The sequence below is a fragment of the Ammospiza caudacuta genome, chromosome 15, assembly GCF_027887145.1.
Source record: "Ammospiza caudacuta isolate bAmmCau1 chromosome 15, bAmmCau1.pri, whole genome shotgun sequence".
Classification (NCBI taxonomy): domain Eukaryota; kingdom Metazoa; phylum Chordata; class Aves; order Passeriformes; family Passerellidae; genus Ammospiza; species Ammospiza caudacuta.
This window is the reverse complement of record NC_080607.1, coordinates 16,307,505-16,327,157: the sequence shown is the minus strand read 5'-3', so window position 1 is coordinate 16,327,157 and position 19,653 is coordinate 16,307,505. Positions and strand designations below refer to the sequence as shown.

The following is a 19,653-nucleotide window of genomic DNA, read 5'->3' as shown; positions in this document are numbered from 1 at the left end:
AACCCTTTGTGAAGCTGTGATCAGTGCTGTCCCACAATCCTGTTCATACCCCGTTGCTGTTTGAACCAGCATCACTGCTGTATAAAATTGTTCATCAGGCCAGAGAGAGACAACCACACACCTGCATTAATAAGCTCTTAAGACCCAGTCATGTAAGAGAAAAAGTCTGTTTATTAAATCAGTTAGCAAGGTCAGGCAGTAACATCTGATATGGCACTGATTTGTAATATTAGTGAGTAGTTCAGGGTTATGGTAATTTATGTTTTGCCTCTTTAGGAGAAAAAAGGCATAATCACATATTAAAACAAGAAATTTGAGCAAAGACAAGGCTAATCAAGTAAGAAGTGTTTAACCAAAAGACAGTCTAAAGTAATTCCCATTATATAATTTTGGTGGATAAAAGCAACTTCATCATTTAACAATTCCAACACCACTATTTCACCAGGAGGTCAAGCAAACAAGGTTCAATATTTTTAATTTATCAGGTCCAGACTTTTCATGGCTTTTGCATCATTGCAACATATTTGGTCAGTACTGTCACAGAATTTAAAAGAAGCTCTAGACCCAAATATTGAGTACACTTTTCCAGTACATCTACATGATTTGTATTTAAAAAAATAGATATTTACATGTACAGGTTCTGTGATCCAGTCAGTGTGATTTTAATACTGTGCATCAAGGCAGACAACTCCTTCATGGGTGAATTACTTCAAGGTGTAAATAGGGCAGTTCTGTATTTTTTGAAGGCATTGTGTGTTGCATCTGGTCTAATTGTTCAGAACTGTGAAGGAGTCTTGGGCTATTATTCTTTAAACAAGAGGAGCTTGTGCTGGGAAGCTTCCAAAGTACCCAAACACAAAGCTGTACCATGTAGAATCAAGGCAGTATGGGATCCCCATATGCACAGTCCTCTTCAATAGCCAGATTGTAGTCTGCTCCTCTCCCACCCTTGTAGGCACTGGTCACAATCCTCAGCCAGCCTCTTTCACCCTGTAAAGGATTGAATTTGCATTGTAAATTAGGAAACACCTGTAAAAATTGTGTGTTGGTGAGCCTGTTCTGCCAAATATGAGTGATGAGGTGAATGGAGAATTCACTCAAGCTGAAGTGCAGCCCTGGAGTCATGGGGCAACCTGCCTGGGTGAATTTACATCCCACTCACCCACTCCTGGTCCATGACTGCATTTTTGCCTACAACTCACAGCAATTTCCAGCTGCCCATAACAGGAGCTGCATGTCCTTGAAAGGCAGAATTTGGGATAGAGCTGAAAGTTATTACTCAAATAACTTTGGCCAAATATCCTTGCCTTCAGATTGGCTGGGCGTCATTTTTAAACTGGCAGTCTAGTCCAAAGCAAGTTTCAGTTTTATATCCACAGGCTGCAGTTTAGCAAGTGACAAACCCCACCCCCAAAGCCCAAAGTGTGTTGCTGTGTCTCCTTACCCAGGGCTCACCCCAGGAATTCCGAACTATCCAATATTCTGTCCCGTTCTCCACGCCCCAGCCAGCCACAGACACGATGTGATTCACTGTGGGTGAGGGGTTGTACTCTGTGTACAGCCCCCCTGTGTAGGCATCCAGCTTTTCTGTAGCCATGATGCCACAGCTGCAAGAAAACAGAGAGAGGAGGTTTCACACAAGGGGATCAGGGCAGGGGCCTGCCTAAAAACCAGCTGGGTTTCTTGTATTTTGAATTCTGATCTCAGTTTATAGACAAACTAGAGTCTGCATGTTAGAGCAGAGCTGCTGACACATGCTAGAGTGAAAATGTACACAGAGTTTCATGTATCTTTTTTTTTTTTTTTACCTAATTGGTCCATTAGTGTAGATTTCTGCCATCATTTTTTCTCTTCCACTGACAGACCCATAGTCAGCAACTTTCCAGAGAGTGTAGTTCTTGATCACATGGCATTCTCCAAAAGTGACACAAGTTCCACACTGGTTGAACTTCTTACACTCTGCAAAACAGAGGTGACATTACCACTGAAAGTAATCTGCAGGATTTTTCTTATGTTTTCTTCAAGTGAAGTGATTGTAGGACACTGAGCTTTTATAATATAATTGAGGCAGATATTAATAACTTCAGAGTAATTATTAATACATATTCTCTCTGGTGAACTCAATTGTTTTCTGGAAACCACATTTAACGTCCCTTTATATCACCACTTACTGCTCTTTACTTCACAGGTATAAATACTTTGTTGAGGACATAGAGAAACCATTCCAGTCATACATGACCAAAGGTTAAGTTTCTCCTTTGCTCAGCTTGAGGTGACACTTGTAAATATTTCAGTACATTAGAGATTGTGTGTCACAGATTTAAGAGATTAAGTTAAAACAATTCAGCTGTGCAAACTTGCCTGAGCACGATTTAGTGCTACCCTGTCTGTCTGGAGCAGGAGACACACACAGGCCGGTAAAGAAAACCTGCTCTATCAGTCAAACAGCAGGAACCAGTACTCTGAAAACCCAAACCATTTTTTTAAAATACACTAAGATCTGTCAAAGCTGGGAAGAAACCCTAGAGCAAAGCAGAGGCACCCTACTTTGGTCCTTGGCCTGGTAGTTGTTGCAGGTCTCGTCGGGGATGCCGTGGTCGTGCGCGTACTTCCAGACCCCCGAGTGGTCCCCGCCCTCGCAGGAGCCAGCATCAGCACAGTCGATGACATTCTGCACAGACAGGTAGGCAGAGGGCCAGGCCCCTTTCCTCTTGATGTTGATTCGGTCTGGAAGGACAAGAAACTGGGGTTTGCTGCTGGAATTCGTGGGTGGCTGCACATTGCAGCTGCTTTTGAAACTCTCTCCTCTCCATTGAACCTGCCACTGGCTGCAGACTGCAGCACTTGTGGTTGGAAAGGCTCTGCTGTCTGCAGAGAGGAACACAGCCTGACCTAATTCAAACCAGAGGCTGAGCTATTGTTGTGGGTTTCCATTAGGAGGGGTTTTTCCATTAAAAACTCAGCAAAAACATGGAGATGAGTAAGATCTGTCTAAGGCCTTGAAGAGCCCTAAACCTCTTTTAATTCAAGACACAGCTTCTGAAAACTTCCAGATCTGTTTCCGGACTTTGACAGCGAAGACTTTTCAAATACACATCTCAAAACAGCTCTGAGCATCATCTTTTAGAGGAGTAGAGATTTATGTATAAGCCCATGCATAAACATAAGCCCATGGAGGCCAGGCTGCTGGCTCTGTGAGACAGTCTAAATGCAGGAGAAAGCTTTCAGACTTATCTCCTTGCTGTTACACCAGCATCTCACTGTTATCCTGCCATCTCAGGCAGGCACCACCACCCTGCTGCATTCTTTTGTCAGAAACAAGAAGCTTACTTGGCAGAAAAGCTTCCTGACGAGTATTTATAAACTGCTTTTCTGCATTAACAGTTTTAACTGATGCCACTGTAGTTACTTTAAATCCTATTAGTACCAACAACATTCAAATAAACTCGACAGAACAGGGAGCTATCATCCCAGCCTAATCTTCCTGCAAGCTGCTGTATTTTACTGTCCCAGTCCTTCACTCCATGCTGGCAGGTGTCATACCTGTCCACATCCTTGTGTGCTGCATGATTCCTGCTGTCTGCTCACACCTGCCTTGTCTGCCCCCTTCTCCCCAGTTTGCTGTTTCCCCTTCACAGATAATTTTCCTACAGCCTCCCTATGCAAATAGTGCTTCTCCAGCACGAAGCTGTTGCATGCAAATCATGCATTCTCTCTAGAGCCACTACTTCTCCATCTGTAGCAAACCACTACTTCCCCTTGACTAAGAAAAAGGCTGAAATCAGATTTAGTGTCTGCTGGGGGGTCAGTTCATGCAGTGACAGGGCTCCTGCAGCAAATATCCCACAAGAGGCACTTTGTTTCATTTCCTCATTGCCAGCATGGCTGGAGAGCCCCTGCTCTAGTGAGGGACCAGAAGGAGACCTGACAACTCTTTTGCATTGGCTGCCATCACCACACCTCTGAGGGAAGGGCAGAAACTCCAGCTCTTACCCCAGGACCAAAAGAGCAGTCTGGGAGGAGCTATGGCCACATTCCTTCTGCCAACAGGTTTTTAACCACATACCAGCATTCCCCCCTTGCTGCCTTTGGATAAGGTGGACACAGCCACACTCTGGTTGCTTTTCCTATTGAAACCAACCCTCCTTGCCTTCAGCTTGGGCATTCCCACTGTTCTGGTGTATTCACAGGCACCTCAGCCTCAGTTTTGCTGCGTTAGTCCCTGCAGTGATTTAGCACCTTACACCAGCTGTCAGTAACCTGAATCTAAACTTCCTTTGCTTCCAAACACTCCCGATTGCAGCGGGGAGCCCGGGGGTACCTGCCAAGGCGCTGGTGCTGCCGTGGGCCCAGCAGGAGCCGCAGTACTGCGGGATGTGCTGGTTCCGAGTGGTGCTGGCGTAGTTCACCCCGTTCACGTTCCGCCAGTCCCAGCTCCGCGGCAGCGCCGACACGTCCAGGTACTCGTGCGGGCGGGGGTAGGTCCTGGGGAAGGGGGAACGGGACGGGGAGGAAGCGCCGGCATCCCCCGGAGCAGGACGGCCGGGTGTTATTTAAAGCAAAACAAAAAACAAACAAACAAGCAACAAAAAAAAAAAAAAAAAAAACCAAAAAATCAAACCCCACGGATTCCACCGAGTTCCACAACGAGCCCGCGAGTGGCCGCCGGCGTCACGTGACCGATCCGGCCCCGCGGTCTCGTGACCGCCCCCCCCCCTTCGGCCCATCCCGGACCCCAGAGCGGCCCCGGGAGCCCCCGAACACCCCGGGAACCCCCGAAATCCTCAGGGAACGCCTGAAACCCCCGAACCCCTCGGCCACCCCCAGACCGCCCCGGACACCCTCGAAACCCCCCGGGAACCCCTGAAATCCCCCAGACCTCTCCGGGCACCCCCGAAATCCCCGAACCCTCCCGAGCCCCGGCCGTGCCACCCGTGAGGAGCCGGAGGGCACACGGCAGCGAAGCGCACCTGAGGCCGGGCGCCCTGCGCGGGGCCGGGCGGTAGCAGTGCTGCCCCTCCCTGAAGTGCAGCCCGGCGCGGGCGGGCGGGCAGAGGCAGCCGCAGAGCAGCAGGAGCGCGATGAGGGGCGGCAGCGGCGGGGCCATGCTGGGACAGCGGCGGCTGCCGGGCTGCGACCGCGCCGGGGTTTGAGGGCGGAGGGGAGGAGCGGAGGCACGGGCGGGGCCGGGCCGGGCTGGGCTGGGCTCACCTGCGGCGGGCGGGGACAGCGGGCGGGGACAGCGGGCGGGGACAGCGGGCGGGGACAGCGGGCGGGGACAGCGGGCCGGGACAGCGGGCGGGGACAGCGGGCGGGGACAGCGGGCCGGCCCCGCGCCCTCCTCGGTGCCGCCTCAGCGTGTCCGAGGGAGCTCTGGGGAACGAGGAGCCAACTCAATCCCGCCGTCCCAGCCCCCAGTGGCGCTTCCAGCTCAAAAATTCGGTCACATGGGTTGTGATTGTGTCTGGGACAGGCCCTGTCACAGGTTTCTTCACCTTTGGCCTAACACCTCAGCATTGTGCTAGACTGTGGCCAGAAACTGTGACTGGATTTTTGTTTGTTGTTTTTTTTTTCCTAGTCCCAATTTCTGGATTTCTCAAGCCCTTTAATGCTACAATTAGCAAAGGAACACAGGCCGGTGTCCATTTTCTAGGCTGCTCCTTAGGGCTTGAATATCTGAAGGTTCTTTATTATTTGCTAGAAGATTTAGTCAATAGTAAAAATAGTTTTCTAATTTTCCTGCAGAAGCTTCTAGTGACTGTGTGAGTGGATTATCAGTCTCTTTTGCATGCATTAGATAGAAGTTTTCATGTTTGATAAACAGGTTTACTAAACCACAGACAGTTCTCCCCTCCTAGCTTCTCTTCCTTAGCTTTCAGCACTTTTTGCAGAGGGCCTGAGGTTTATTAGCTCCACACGATGAGCAGAGAAACTGAGGCACAGAGAACAAACACAGGAAAAGGAACAGCAGAGCACGAATGGAGCCTGTGAGTTGAATGCATTGGTTTTGGTATCATTATTAGGGGTGATTCAGTTAGCCCAGGGTAGTTAAGACTTGCATCAGCTTGTCTGGCAGCCATTCACAGATCTCTGTAAAATTATCTGATGCCCTGTAGCCAGGCTTATCTCAAACTGAATAGGCTTTCCTCTCAACAATCTTCTCTGCTACTCTGAAAAGCCAGCTCCTCCCAAGCAAACCATAAAAAAAGAGTATCCCAGAATGCCTCCTTGCACATGCATGTTTATTGGGGGTAGTGTTAAAAAACCCAAAAATCAACCAAGGAAACAAAACCAACAACAAATAGCCCAGCAACCACAAAAGCCTGGTGTCTCTGTGGTCTCAGCTCGAGCCCAACAGCAGGACTGTGGCATCTGCGAGCAGTGGCAGCCTGATAATGTGCCCAGTGCCCCAGCTGTGCCCAGTGCCAGGCTGCTCCTAATCTCCCCCGTGCCAAAGCGCCTGAGAGCCGGCCCATCCAGCTCAGCCCCTCTCCGCGGTGCCTCTCTCCGCTAATCTGCAGCTGCACATGGGCCGTGGCGCTGCTGGGAGCCCCGCGTGTTAACAGGCCCGGGGGTCGCTGGGCTGAGCAGGGACTGCAGCTGAACCTCCACAGAAACAGCCCCTCCTAGGCCGGCCGTGGATAAACTCAGACAGAAATGCAGATGGGGAGGAGAGGGAAAAGAGGCCCAAGCCCACAAACATCTCGGCTGCCCGGTGTCATCTGCCAGAATGTTTAAGGCTCTATAAGGAAGCACTTCAGAGGAGGCACATGATTCTGGGGAGCTATTTTCAGCAAGAGGAAAAACCCCTATTGAGTGATTGCTTATTTCTTTGCTTCCCTTTTCTGCCTTTCCTTGTGAGATGTGCTCAGTGAATTTATTTAATGCTGAAATTATTTTGTTAAATGTTCTGGACAGTGAATTAGCACCTTCAGCCTCTTCCTAAGCTGTGCCTATTGTGAATACATTGCATATTCTTAATTTATATTATCTAATATTTTTATAAATTAATATATTTTTCATATTTTATATTATATTTATTTAGTATTTGTTATTGGCATTGTGTCAATGTCTATTCAGAATGCAGCAGTTGAATATACAACTCAGATGTGCATTGCTGCTCTTAGCTAAGGATGGTTGGAGGAAACAAGTACAAAATGTGCATAAATAAAATGAGATATGCTTTTTAAGTAAGTGTCCAAATAACCTTTTCAGAATTTTCTTAGGGAATTGTAGAAGGAATTGTGTCTCTTGCTGGGTAAACTGGCTTTCCACTTATCTTTTGAAAATGATAAAATGATTGTGTTTTAAGGAAACAAAATGAATCTACCTGCATTTGAAGTCTTCCTTTTATTGCTCCCTAATCAGTGTGCTCACAGCATGGCAGAGGATGACAGATGTTTGCTCTCTATTTTTTTTTAATGCACTTCTGGTGCTGAGCTCTGTGTCAGGAGCAGTTGTCTGTTCCTTCATTGGTTGGTGGGGGAAGTCATCAAGTGGAGGGGAAGCCTGGAATAAGCTGATTTTTCTTCTGGAACCACATGGAAGCTCAGAAATCCCTTATCTCCAGCAACCCATAAAGTGGTTGAGTAGTGACATTCAGGGAGTCAAGGCTTCCACTTTCACCATTTTATGCTGAATAGTTTTAAGGTGCTTTCCAAATTATAGTTCCTTTCCCCATCCTTAAAAGGAACACTTGCAAGGCAGCGACAGTCACTTGACATGTCATGAAACTGCTCTAGGCTTCCACAAGTCATTTTAGCCTGGGTTTCTGCTGCTCAGTGATACTGGTGCTGGTTATCAGCAGGCAAACATGACTGTGCTGTGTTTTGTTCTGCCTCACAGCGTTTCCTTTAGCAAGGGAAATGTTTCACTCAGTGAATGTTACAGTTCACTTCAGAGAGCTTCAGTGAAATGGGGTTTTCACCTCTAGCATGTTCCTGGCAAGTTCTGAAGCACACCTGAAATATAAGAAATTAAGAAACATTAGAAATGCTGTATTCTTAATGGGAGAGAGGGAGAGTTAACTGTGCAAGTTAATCACAAGTTAATTCAAGTTTTGGCTAAATATGATGGATTCCTATAAGTATTTAAGGACCATGTATCACTGAGGGTACAGCATTATTTTTATGTGTTACAAAGTATCTTTTGTTCCTGCTCCTGTTTCCCTCCTCCATGCAGTCAAACATCAGGAATTATGCTTGTTAGTGACTGGAGTTTGCCTTGCAATCCTGCTCTCAAGTTGTTACCATTTTTATTATGGGTGTTGTCCTCTATGACTCATATGATGCTAAAATTTAAATTATGTGGCAGAAGCACATGTGCTTAATTAATTAAGATCACTCACTTTGGGCTATAATCTCTACATATGCACATATATTTGTATATATATTATGTTTAATATAGAATAATGTACCACAAACAGAATATGCACATCCACAAACAGAATGTGCACATCCACAAACAGAATATGCACATATATGCTGCACAGAGAGGGGAAGGGGTGCAGGTGACAGTGCTGCTCTCCCAGGCACAGGTGGGGCACAGAGAGGGGAAGGGTGCAGGTGACAGTGCTGCTCTCCCAGGCACAGGTGCTGCCCCTGTGCTGCCGTACCTGCACCCAGGCAGGGCAGGGGCCCCGGGCTCCTGGTGCAGAGCCTGGGGCTGGCTACTCCCCTGGCTGGCTGTGACACTCCCTGGGGTATAAAAGGGCCCCTGGGCCGGGCTGTGCTGGGTGTAGCTGATAGAGCAGCAGGCACAGGGCTCGTTCTGGGGAGCTGCAGAGCCTGGGTGAGGTTGAAGCCACCGGCAGGTCTGAGCCACACAAAATGCGTGAAATCGTGCACCTGCAGATTGGCCAGTGTGGGAACCAAATTGGATCCAAGGTAAGGTCTCTTTTCAACACTGATTACTGGCAGGGATCAGAGGTAGCAGGTCACACATCATCAGTGGATGGGCACTTCTGGGGGGACAATTACCTTGTAACTCAGTGGGGGGAAGCATGGCAGGTTAGCAGGGAACCATGACTATATTTTGGTATTAAACCAAAAGCTGGATTTGTTCCTTTAAGGTTAATGTTCATTTGCAATAACCATGGCCCAGGGATTGCAGGTGCACCAGAGCATTCCTGCTGGGACTCTGTTCCCAGGGGAACTCACATCCCCTGCAAGATACAAGTGACAGAGCCAGTAATTCCAGGGCTGTGCAGTTGTGTTGCTGGTACTTTAGCTCAGCCATGCAGCAGCTCTGCCACATTTTATTCTTCAATATCAAAGAATCATACAATGGTTTGTGTTGGAAGGGGTCTTAAAGATCATATGGGATCATATTAACCAACAGCATGACCTGTGTTAGAGTGTAGAATGACACAGTGTCACTGGCCTCCTGTGAGAGACAGGTGTCATTCGGAGTATTTTTGTGTAGCTCAAACACTGGATGCTGTGACAGAGGGAGTAGTCACTATTGCTGACTTTCTGGGCTAGGAGTAAAATTACCCCTCAATTACTATGCTGTGTGATGTCCATACTTTCTTTTTTTTCTTTAATTGATAAGTAGGAAGTTGTCCAAAATTATCTATTTTGGGCTGGGAGGTCTTTTAAGACATGGGATAGTTGAGGGATTGTTTTGTTTTGTTCTTCCTCGCTTCTCCCACGCCTAACCTTGATTCCTTTTAATGGAACATGAACCATGGAACATGGACCTGTTGACAGTGGTGTATTTGTACACTCAAAATGGGACTGGACTGACCCAGGAGAGCTTTAATATTAGAATAGCCTGGTCATTGCAGTGGGTGGGTGTGTCTGCATGAACACTGCTGTGGCTGCTGCCCAGATAAGAGCCCAGCACAAGAGCACATCCATATGAGTGTCAAGATAGGACAATTAGGAGCAGCAGCTGTTTGAGGAAAGGCTTGCTCACGTACAAATTTGCCTGTGCCAGCTTTGTTGTGCCATGAGAGGACTCAGAGCAACTCTCCCTAATCCACACCCTCACAATGTTTTTGTAAGCTCATACCAAGTAGTAATTGTTATTTAAAATTTTAAACTAACATCAATTTTCTTTTACTATAAAGAGAACAAATTGAGGGCCGCCACCTATTAGCGCACGGGTCATAGCTAAGCAGCATAAATGGTCTGCTAAATTTTTCCCTCAGATTTATTTGGGAGAGAGAGAGAAGGATTCCTGTTCTGATCTGGTACATAAATGGCAGAGCATCCCCTGCTTCAGGCACAGTTCCCAGAGCTGGTGCTCAACACATGCTGAAAATAAAAAAATCATTCTCAGTGTGTTGTACCTCTTTCCTTTTGCAGTTCTGGGAGGTGCTTGGTGAGGAACATGGCATTGACATCACTGGGAACTACCGTGGGGATTCACCACTGCAGCTGGAGCGAATTAACGTGTACTTCAATGAGGCTTATTGTAAGTGCTCAGCAGAGCCAACAGGGAGGCTAAAATAAGTAATTAAAAAACCCACAAAAAGCCTAAACCACTCTAGGTGGACTGGACTTTCCAGAGTGTATTGTAAGCCTGTTTCTTTGACCACTAGCAGTAATTATTTGCATTAATTTTGTTTGTTCCAGCCCATAAATACGTGCCCCGTTCCATCCTGGTGGACCTGGAGCCTGGGACGATGGACAGTGTCCGCTCCAGCAGAATCGGGCCCCTCTTTCGGCCTGACAACTTCATCCATGGTATGCACAGCACACTGCCAGCAAACTGACTGCAGGCAGCTGTCCCAAAAGGGCCCTGCAAGTCCTTCAAAAATTCTCCTGTTAACTTTGTGGTTGTTCTTCCTGTAATTCTGTTCACAGGTAATTCAGGTGCTGGCAACAACTGGGCCAAGGGCCATTACACAGAAGGTGCTGAACTGATTGAAAACGTCATGGATGTGGTCAGGAACGAGAGTGAGAGCTGTGACTGCCTTCAGGGGTTCCAGCTCATCCATTCCCTTGGTGGTGGCACGGGCTCAGGCATGGGGACGCTCCTCATCAACAAGATCAGAGAGGAATATCCCGACAGGATCATGAACACCTTCAGCGTCGTGCCCTCCCCCAAGGTGTCGGACACGGTGGTGGAGCCGTACAACGCCATCCTCTCCATCCACCAGCTGATAGAGAACACCGATGAAACCTTCTGCATTGACAACGAGGCTCTGTATGATATTTGCTTCAGGACATTGAAGCTCACCAATCCCACCTACGGGGACCTCAACCACTTGGTGTCCCTCACCATGAGCGGCGTCACCACCTCGCTGCGCTTCCCCGGCCAGCTGAACGCGGATCTGCGGAAGCTGGCGGTGAACATGGTGCCCTTTCCTCGCCTGCACTTCTTCATGCCCGGCTTTGCCCCGCTGACAGCTCGGGGCAGCCAGCAGTACCGGGCCCTGACGGTGCCAGAGCTCACCCAGCAGATGTTCGACGCCCGGAACATGATGGCAGCGTGCGACCCCCGCCGCGGGCGCTACCTCACCGTGGCCTGCATCTTCAGGGGCAGAATGTCCACCAAGGAAGTGGACGAGCAGCTGCTGTCTGTCCAGACCAAGAACAGCTCCTACTTTGTGGAGTGGATCCCTAACAACGTGAAGGTGGCCGTGTGTGACATCCCGCCACGAGGGCTGAAGATGGCAGCCACGTTTATTGGCAATAACACGGCCATCCAGGAGCTCTTCATCAGGGTGTCCGAGCAGTTCTCAGCCATGTTCAGGAGGAAAGCCTTTCTCCACTGGTACACGGGGGAAGGCATGGATGAGATGGAGTTTTCTGAAGCAGAAGGTAACACCAATGACCTCGTGTCCGAGTACCAGCAGTACCAGGATGCCACTGCAGACGTGGAGGAATTTGAAGAGGTAGAAGTGGAAGCAGAAGCCAAGCCAGAAAAGGAAGCAGAGTAAAAAGTATCAAAATATTCTTCAAATGAACCTGTTCACATTCACTAGAGACGAGCAATAGTCATCATCTGCATACCCAAAATAACACATCTCTTCAGAACTTCTGTGCATCTGGCCAAGTATATCTGATATTACAACACAGTGCTTTTGAAATTCATGGCAGCTCTGCTTTACTGTCTTGAACAACTGTTGAGATGGAATCTCTCCTCAAACCAATCCATTATGAGGACACGTCATCTCACACCAGCCTTTCCTGTATAAATGGATTCACTTTTGGAACACAATCACCAGATACTGAATGTACCATACAGCCACTGGGCCAGTGTATATAGATCAGGATCTTAAGCAATAGCAAAATGTGCTGTCAGCTCATCACAAGTATTTATTGTCAGGAAAACACAGTCCCTGCTGACTGTGAACTCGTTACTGTTTTAGGATCATGTGCACATCTCTGAGGCCTCCAAAGGCAGTGACTCTTTTATCACTCCACAGACTGATGTAGATCTGCAGAAACAACAGGGGGCAAATGACTGAATATGCACATTCTTATTTTATAAGTACTCTTAATTGTTTTATCACATTGCTGGCTTATATTATTGCAGAGCTTGTATTCATTATCATGGTGTGGTTTGTTTCTGTTTCTAACTACAGGTTGAGTTACATTAGCACACTAAGTTGTGACATTGTGTAAAAGTTTTGGTGTGGCATTTTTTTTCCTAGGTACTAACTACTGTAAATTTTTTTCCTAACATTCAGTACAACAAAAAATGACATAGAATGGTTTGTAGTTTGTTAATATAAATTCTATGGCAGTCACTAAAACAAAATCTTATTTTGCCTTCGTTAAAAAAAATTCTTGCCATCACAGCTGCCTACTTAATGTATTTATATTATTATTTTAAATAAAGATTATATACCATTCTATGAAAAGTTTTATACTTGAAACATTTGATAGACAAACCCCCATAGTTTATTCTTGCAAGAAGTAACTTTGAATTAAATTAGTTATACTCTTAAATGAAAAGGTTTAACAAAGGTTGTTGTACTCTGAAGAAAGTAATGCCTCATGTTTGAGTTCAGTCTTGGTGAAGGAACCTGAAGCCAATCCTCCTGTGCAGTGGGACAATGTCATCCCTGCTGTGAGGACACACAGCAGCAGGAAAATGCAGCATAAACAATTCAGATTCCAGTGTCTCCTTCCCCATCTCTTACATGACACCAGCTCTCCCAATTCCTGATTCACTGCTCAGTGTCTCAGACTTGGAGACTGGATCTCCAGCAGCACATCCATGGCACAATTATCCTGCTTCCAGTTTTCAAATCCATATGCTACATTCTCAGTTTATACAGCTTTTAGCCATGATTTTTTCCAAAGTAATAATTTAAATAAAATAGGCATAAAAGTTTTAAACAACAATCAAATCTCTCACTCATTTATGCACCTGAAATATCAGCATGAAACCCAAAAAAAGTTAAGGCTTAAAAATAAACAATGTGGCTACTCAATGTCCAGATTGTGCTAAAAGCAGCCTTTTATTTTAACAGAACTGAAAAGTAAATGTCTCTGCAGAACAGAAACTTTGTTTCAAGAGGAACTACACTTTCCACACATTCAGAAATTACATTTATTAGCATGTCAATTTACATACACAGGCAAGTTCTACAGCTCATGTGGTGACATTACACTGCAGTCTTGAGCTCGCCTACTGCAGTCTGCAGCTGGCCTTTGCAGTTTGCTGTTATTCCCCACAGATCAGCTCCTACAAGAGATTAAAAAAACAAATTATTCAATTCAAGAATGTGTACAAGATACACTTTAAACAAAAGGTTTATTTAATCTCACATGAGGAATAGAAGTTGTCCTATCCAGAACAGAAAATATTTCAGCTGCTTGTGATGTATGGAATGGCACAAATAAAGGTACAAGCAGCATCTGTCTCACACAGAGCAGATAACCCATACAACGAATTTGCTGGTCAGGGGAAGGAGCAGTTCAGAGAGGCTGCCTGCTGGCCTAGCAAGTATGAAACATGAAAACCACAGAGAACCCTGTGAGTGTCACTGCAGAGCCGCAGCTGTTCTGTGTAAGCCCATACCAAGTGTGACCAGACCCCAAGAGGTTCAATGCGGGGTTTGACAGCCAGCACATCTCACCCCACGGATGGGATCAGGCTGTTCCCGTCCCACCCGTACCCAGCTCAAACACCTGCGCACATCCGCCCGCACCGGCCGCGATCCCTCCCACGGCTGGAAACGGAGCCGATTATCCCCAGGTATTGGGGATTAATGGACTCAGCAGCCACAGTCACCGCTAACGCCGCTCTTGCCCTACACAGCTCCAGCCACGCACCCGGCCCACCCCACCCACTTACATTTCACTCCTTTTTGGGCTTCACCGTTTTCACCGTGGCCACCGCTGCCCTCTCCGCCTCCGCTTTGTACTGCGGCTTCATGGCGGCCCGCACGGCCTGGGCGCAGATCTGCGAGTAGCGGATGTAGCTGCGGCCGGGGGGACAGAGGGCGGTGAGATCCGGGCCCGGCCCCAAATCCGCCTCCCCCGCCCCAACCCCGCGTTCCCCCGGCGCCGCCGTGACCCCGCCAGGCGCTCCCTCACAGCGGAGCCACCGCCGCGGCCGTACCTGAGCCCGGCCTGTCGCCAGTACGCCACCATGGCTGCGGCTCCGCGGGCAAGGTCAGCGCGCGCCGCAGGGGACGTGCCCGCCGGCCAATCAGCGCACGGGAACCGCCCACGCGCGCCGCCGTCGCGGGCGCGCGCCTCCGCCAGCGGCCAATCAGAGGGCTCCGTTCCGGGGCGCAGCTCCCGCCCTTTCCGCCTGACGCGCCCCGGGCTCGCCCCGCCCCTTCCCCTCGGCCCGGGCGGCCCCGCGGACGTGAGGGGCGGTGGGCGGGGCCATGGCGGCTCCGGGCGGGCCGTGAGGGGGCTGCGCGGGGCCATGGCGGGTCCGCGCCGGGCTCCGGCTCCTCACGGCCGAAGCTGTGCGGGAAGGTGCGCGCCCTTCCCGGCATGGGAGCGTCCCGCCTCCGCCTGTGGCCGGCCGGGGCCTGCCTGGCTGTCAAAACCAGCCAGAGTCGGTTCAGTGCTGGTCATTTGCCAGAAATACACGAGATGTCAAATACCTAAAGAACATAAGTTAAAGTCCAAGTTTTCTGTGAGGCTCATTGCTGGTTAAAGAGCACTTTGTTAGTTACACATTAACTCCTTCCTTAGAAATCCTCTTGTAATCGAAGAATCCGAGCAAGTTAAATGGGTGTCTTTTGCATCCAAATCTGTTCTTACCCCTCTGTGCCATCGCTTCTTGTTTTTTTCTAGATGAGACATTAAAAAGAAAACGTTTTACAAGCATGTGGAGCCAGTGATGTTTTTTAAACAGACTGTTTTAATTTTGGAGTTGATCTGTGTGGCTGTGACAGTTCTGTCCCGTTGGACACAGTGCCTTGCCATGGGCTTCCTTTGGATCTTGATACAAACACCTGAAATTCAATCATTTCCTCTAAACAAACACATAAAAGACAACGTAGCAAACTAGAAGCTATTGACACAAAGAAAAAATAGTCAGTTTCCCAGCTATAATAGGCAAAAAGCTATTCGAAGATTCAAATAATTTTTGATAGGTGAGCAATTTGGTCCTAACCTAATGTTCATCTAAATAATTAATAAAAAATACTTAAGGAAATTAAATACTGGCTATTAAACAAATCCTTGCACTTCTGTCTTGTTCTCTTTTATTTCCTTTTATCCAAAGTCAAACAATTTTTAAAGCACAGAGTAATTTTCAGCTTTATTAGAGATCTCATTTAGTCCAGAACCTTTGCCATTAACAACCCATGACATGGTAATGTCAGGGAAGAGCCACCAGAACAAAAAGAAAAATTGTTCACCAGCATACAACAGTGAGATCTGCACCAGTGATCAGTATTTTTTTTAACTGTTAAACAACTCAGCTCCTATAGAATTTTGGGTTAATTTCTTAAATACACATATTGCAATTGTTCCTACCTAATTTTGAAGAAATAACTGGTGTAAATGAGGCAGAAAACAATTCTTACATTATACATTTGTTTTCTTTATTTTTGTGTGAAACATTTTAATTTTGTGAGAGATGTGGCATATTGGAGCAAAGCTTTCCAATTAAAATATTTGTTATGACAGACATGTTTCTGCACTTTTAACACAGAAAGGTGCCAGTGATATTGAAAGGAAATATATTTGGCTTCAAAGCCCCAGTCATAACAATGATAACAAAAATATACAAGAGAGCACCAAAGATTTTGGGAAGCTGCTCTGTGCTACTTAAGCAGCAAGACAAGTAACTGCAGTATTTACAAATATTGAGAAAGAGGATGTAGCATGCAGATGGGACATGCTTCTTTAATGGGAACATCTGATTATTTGATAGGTAAAATAATTAGCACTAAGATTATTTTAAGCCTCATGGGCAGCCCAGGCGCCATAGATGGCTTGGCAGAGAAAAACCATGCCAGTAGAGTTGGACATTTTTTCCCAGCTAGGTACCCCTCTATTCCTGCTCCACAGCTTCTCTGCTTCCTCTCCCTAACCCATTTCTCACCTGTTTTTTGCTCCACATTTTTCTTTTCCCACCACATTTTCTCTCTCTGTATCTCCCTGTGAAATGCCTCTGCCTGCAATTCTGTGAAATTAACTCAGATGCAAATCCATAATGGAGATACACAACCTGGATGCTGTTACTTACACATTTAGCTCTATTTACTATTTGTTGGTCTTGATAGATAAAAATTCAGCATGAACTGAAAAAGCCAAACCTTTGGGTGAGGCACCAGCCATGACTGGATATCAGTCAGTGACAGAAACTGTGCTCTACAAAAATTCCAGAATAAATGTTGATGTTTATGCAGCTGTTCCAAGGCACCATTACAGATTTGCATGACCTGTTTTCATGCCCAGTTTAGATGCCAGGAGACATTTTGTAAAGCCCTAAACTTTCCTCAGGTAGGAATTTTCAGCGAGAGAAGAAAGGGGAGGGCAGATAAAGGAGAGAAGCTGGCAGGACAGAGGGAGGTGCAGAGGAGGGGAGGGTTGGCAGGTCAGATGCACAGATCCAGAGACGCCGCCGCAGCGCGATTAGCAACATCCAGGAATGTCAGCGTGGACAGGTCTGGGGGAACTAAGGACGCCAGGTTAGACATGTCCAGAGAAACTGAGGGGCTGAGGGGAGAAGCATCCTGAAAGGTGAGGCTGGAGACATCCAGGAAAGGGGCAGAGATGAGGTTGGGAACATCCCCAGGAGCTGATGAAGATAATCCAGAGGAGCGCTGAAACATGAAATAGTTCAAATCGGTCAGGTCTAGAGATTCTGACGAGGTGGAGGAGCTGTACTCAGACACACCTGGTGAGGATGGAGGGATTGTACAGGAAAAGTCCAGGGAAGCTGAGGAGCTGTGACTGGAAACATCTGTGGAGGACGAAGAAGTGAGACTGGAGAGGTCTAGGGAGAGTGAAGAAGTAGGGCTGGAGAAATCTGTGGATAGAGAGGTGACACTTGAGAGATCTAAAGAGATTGAGGAGCTGTCACCAGACTGATCTGGAGAGCCTGATGAAGTGACACTTGATAGGTCCAGTGAAACTGAAGAGGAGAAACTGGAGCGCTCCCAGGAGTCTGAAGAGGTGAGACTGGAGAGCTCTAAGGAGATTGAAGAGGAGGTACTGGAGAAGTCTGAGGAGAATGAAGAGGTGAGACTTGAAAGGTCCAGAGAGGATGAAGAAGTGAGACTGGAGAATTCCACAGAGGATGAAGAGCTCAGACTGGATAAATCCAATGAATCTGAAAAGGGGATTTTAAAGAGTTCCAAGGAGGCTAAAGTCTTGGCACTGGAGGGGTCCAGGGAGGCCAAAAAAGTGAGACCAAGTAGGTCCAGGTAGGTTGAAGAGATGACACTGAAAAGCCAAATAAATCCCCAACATGATGGGTGTTAAATCAGGAATATTTTAAATAAAATATCTCTATCATCACACCAAAACAAAAAGACAGCATTACCCTCCAATTTTTTAAAAATAATGATTCAAACTCTGTGCTTGGTCTCAGTAGTTTCTCTTTTGGTGCAGAAAAGCTCCAGTAACAGGAGCCCACAGAATTATTGAGAACATTGTGCCTTTCCAGGGGACCAGTACAGCATCACATGTACAGTTGCAGACAATCTTCTCTCCTGACATGCCTGTCCTTGTTCAACCAGATTTACCTTTCTGTGTAGCATGTGCGGGATTTGCTTTTGGAAGCTAACAATTTGCTAAACTGATTCTGTGTCTGAGAAATACACATTTCAGCAACAGCAGTTCTGTTATCAGATAAAAAGAGATCTTATTTTGTTACCTTTCTTTCATACCTCTGGATAGAAAACCTGTATAGTAACAATAATTTTTTTACTTGTGCTAGTTTGAATTGTTTAATAAAAATATCATAAAGAGAAGTTGTGATAGAAGGCAGACATGATTAAAAAGGGAACAGAACAGCTTAAATTTCAGTTCAAAAAGGTGCATCTAATTATAGTGTGAGTAGATCAAGAGGCTGATCCACAGCTGCCCTCTCTCATCTCCAGACTGTGCTGCAAAGCTCAGAGCACTCAGACCCGTGGCTGCCTCTCCAGACAGGCACAGGGAGGCACAAAAAGCTCTTCCCTCGTCACAGTCACATTTTATGGACCCAGAAGTGCAAGGTACAGGAGGCTGCAGTGAACACACCCCAGCTTTGCCCCTGCTCTTACACAACCCCCGGCCAGATGAGAGTGTAATGGATTTAACTTAATCACCACGGGTGCAACTCCCACCCAGGTCACCTCTCGACTGAGGCAGTGTCTGCTGAGCAGCCACTGAGCTTGAGGGGTGCCCTACTGTGCAAACATTAAATTGTGGGGGTTTAGCACAATGCAAAAATTGCCATGCTAAAAACAGAGCTGCTTCTATACCATTGATGAGACCCCCAAAAGTTCCTGAATATAATTAACACTTATAGATAATGCTTCTGCAATTTAAGAGCTGTTGCAACATGGCTGCAATTCTTTCAAGAGTACAATGTTTATAGATCAAAAGGCAAAACAAATGACTTTTTCCAAACATGCATAACTTATAATGAAATAACAAGTTTTCTTGCTGCCCTGTATTCTTAATAAAAGTAATTAAGCCCTTAAAAATCCCTTGCTATCTAAAAACAATATAATTTTGTGACTACCTTTAATCTCAGAGTTTTCTCAAGTGTGTTTTACTGGGGAGAACAAATATTAAAAAACAAAGGCAAATTACAATACAATAAAAAACCAGTGTCCAACAGTCTATAAATTCCATCAGCTCTTCACTGAGTTCTTTCTGTCTGAATTTAAAATAATGAAGTTATTGCACTTTTGCCTATGAAATAACACTGTCAAGAAACATGGAATTATGGTCACCTTTGTACAAAACATAGAGGTCAGTAACAACGTTTCCTACCTTGGGTAGCTGTGGATTTACCTCCTTTCTCTGCCTGGGTAAGCCATTCTGGGCTGTGCTGGTAAAGCTCTGCTGTTCTCTCTGCTGCTGACCCTAATCTGCTGCACAGCCCCTGGCAATGATGCCATGCTGATGACAATAAAGTCATCCCCTGCTAAATCTCCTGTCTGAGCACAGCCCTGCACACAGTGCCAGCAAACACCTGACTGGAATCAGCTCTAATCTTGAGAGGGAGATGCAGTTCTGTGCTGGTTTCTATGACAGGACAGTATTTTGAAGGTTACTTGAT

General features: G+C 46.7%; 3 protein-coding genes across 3 annotated transcripts; 1 reads left to right on the top strand and 2 right to left on the bottom strand.

The window, feature by feature from the left end:
• Positions 1 to 153: 153 nt before the first annotated feature.
• On the bottom strand, positions 154 to 5,205 carry CTSZ (cathepsin Z). Its single transcript, XM_058814711.1, has 6 exons — positions 4,971 to 5,205; positions 4,322 to 4,485; positions 2,548 to 2,727; positions 1,809 to 1,959; positions 1,445 to 1,607; positions 154 to 990 (listed from the first exon to the last, which is right to left on the bottom strand). Exons 1-6 carry the CDS (start codon positions 5,105 to 5,107, stop codon positions 877 to 879), a joined length of 909 nt encoding a protein of 302 aa, XP_058670694.1. The 5' UTR covers positions 5,108 to 5,205; the 3' UTR covers positions 154 to 876.
• Positions 5,206 to 8,736: 3,531 nt separating this feature from the next.
• Positions 8,737 to 13,621, top strand: TUBB1 (tubulin beta 1 class VI). Its single transcript, XM_058814440.1, has 4 exons — positions 8,737 to 8,885; positions 10,311 to 10,419; positions 10,581 to 10,691; positions 10,812 to 13,621. The coding sequence occupies exons 1-4, from the start codon at positions 8,829 to 8,831 to the stop codon at positions 11,888 to 11,890; spliced, it is 1,356 nt and encodes a 451-aa protein (XP_058670423.1). The 5' UTR covers positions 8,737 to 8,828; the 3' UTR covers positions 11,891 to 13,621.
• On the bottom strand, positions 13,495 to 14,655 carry ATP5F1E (ATP synthase F1 subunit epsilon). Its single transcript, XM_058814441.1, has 3 exons — positions 14,527 to 14,655; positions 14,260 to 14,386; positions 13,495 to 13,647 (listed from the first exon to the last, which is right to left on the bottom strand). Exons 1-2 carry the CDS (start codon positions 14,556 to 14,558, stop codon positions 14,263 to 14,265), a joined length of 156 nt encoding a protein of 51 aa, XP_058670424.1. The 5' UTR covers positions 14,559 to 14,655; the 3' UTR covers positions 13,495 to 13,647; positions 14,260 to 14,262.
• Between the last annotated feature and the right edge of the window lie 4,998 nt (positions 14,656 to 19,653).

Coding starts and splice junctions, on each gene's coding strand:
- CTSZ (XM_058814711.1), bottom strand. CDS start 5,107: ATGGCCCCGCCGCTGCCGCCCCTCATCGCGCTCCTGCTGCTCTGCGGC. Junction 4,486..4,970: donor CGCAGGGCGCCCGGCCTCAG/GTGCGCTTCGCT, acceptor CCCCTTCCCCAG/GACCTACCCCCGCCCGCACG. Junction 1,608..1,808: donor TACACTAATGGACCAATTAG/GTAAAAAAAAAA, acceptor GTTTTCTTGCAG/CTGTGGCATCATGGCTACAG.
- TUBB1 (XM_058814440.1), top strand. CDS start 8,829: ATGCGTGAAATCGTGCACCTGCAGATTGGCCAGTGTGGGAACCAAATT. Junction 8,886..10,310: donor GGAACCAAATTGGATCCAAG/GTAAGGTCTCTT, acceptor TTCCTTTTGCAG/TTCTGGGAGGTGCTTGGTGA. Junction 10,692..10,811: donor GCCTGACAACTTCATCCATG/GTATGCACAGCA, acceptor TTCTGTTCACAG/GTAATTCAGGTGCTGGCAAC.
- ATP5F1E (XM_058814441.1), bottom strand. CDS start 14,558: ATGGTGGCGTACTGGCGACAGGCCGGGCTCAG. Junction 14,387..14,526: donor TGGCGACAGGCCGGGCTCAG/GTACGGCCGCGG, acceptor CCCCGGCCGCAG/CTACATCCGCTACTCGCAGA.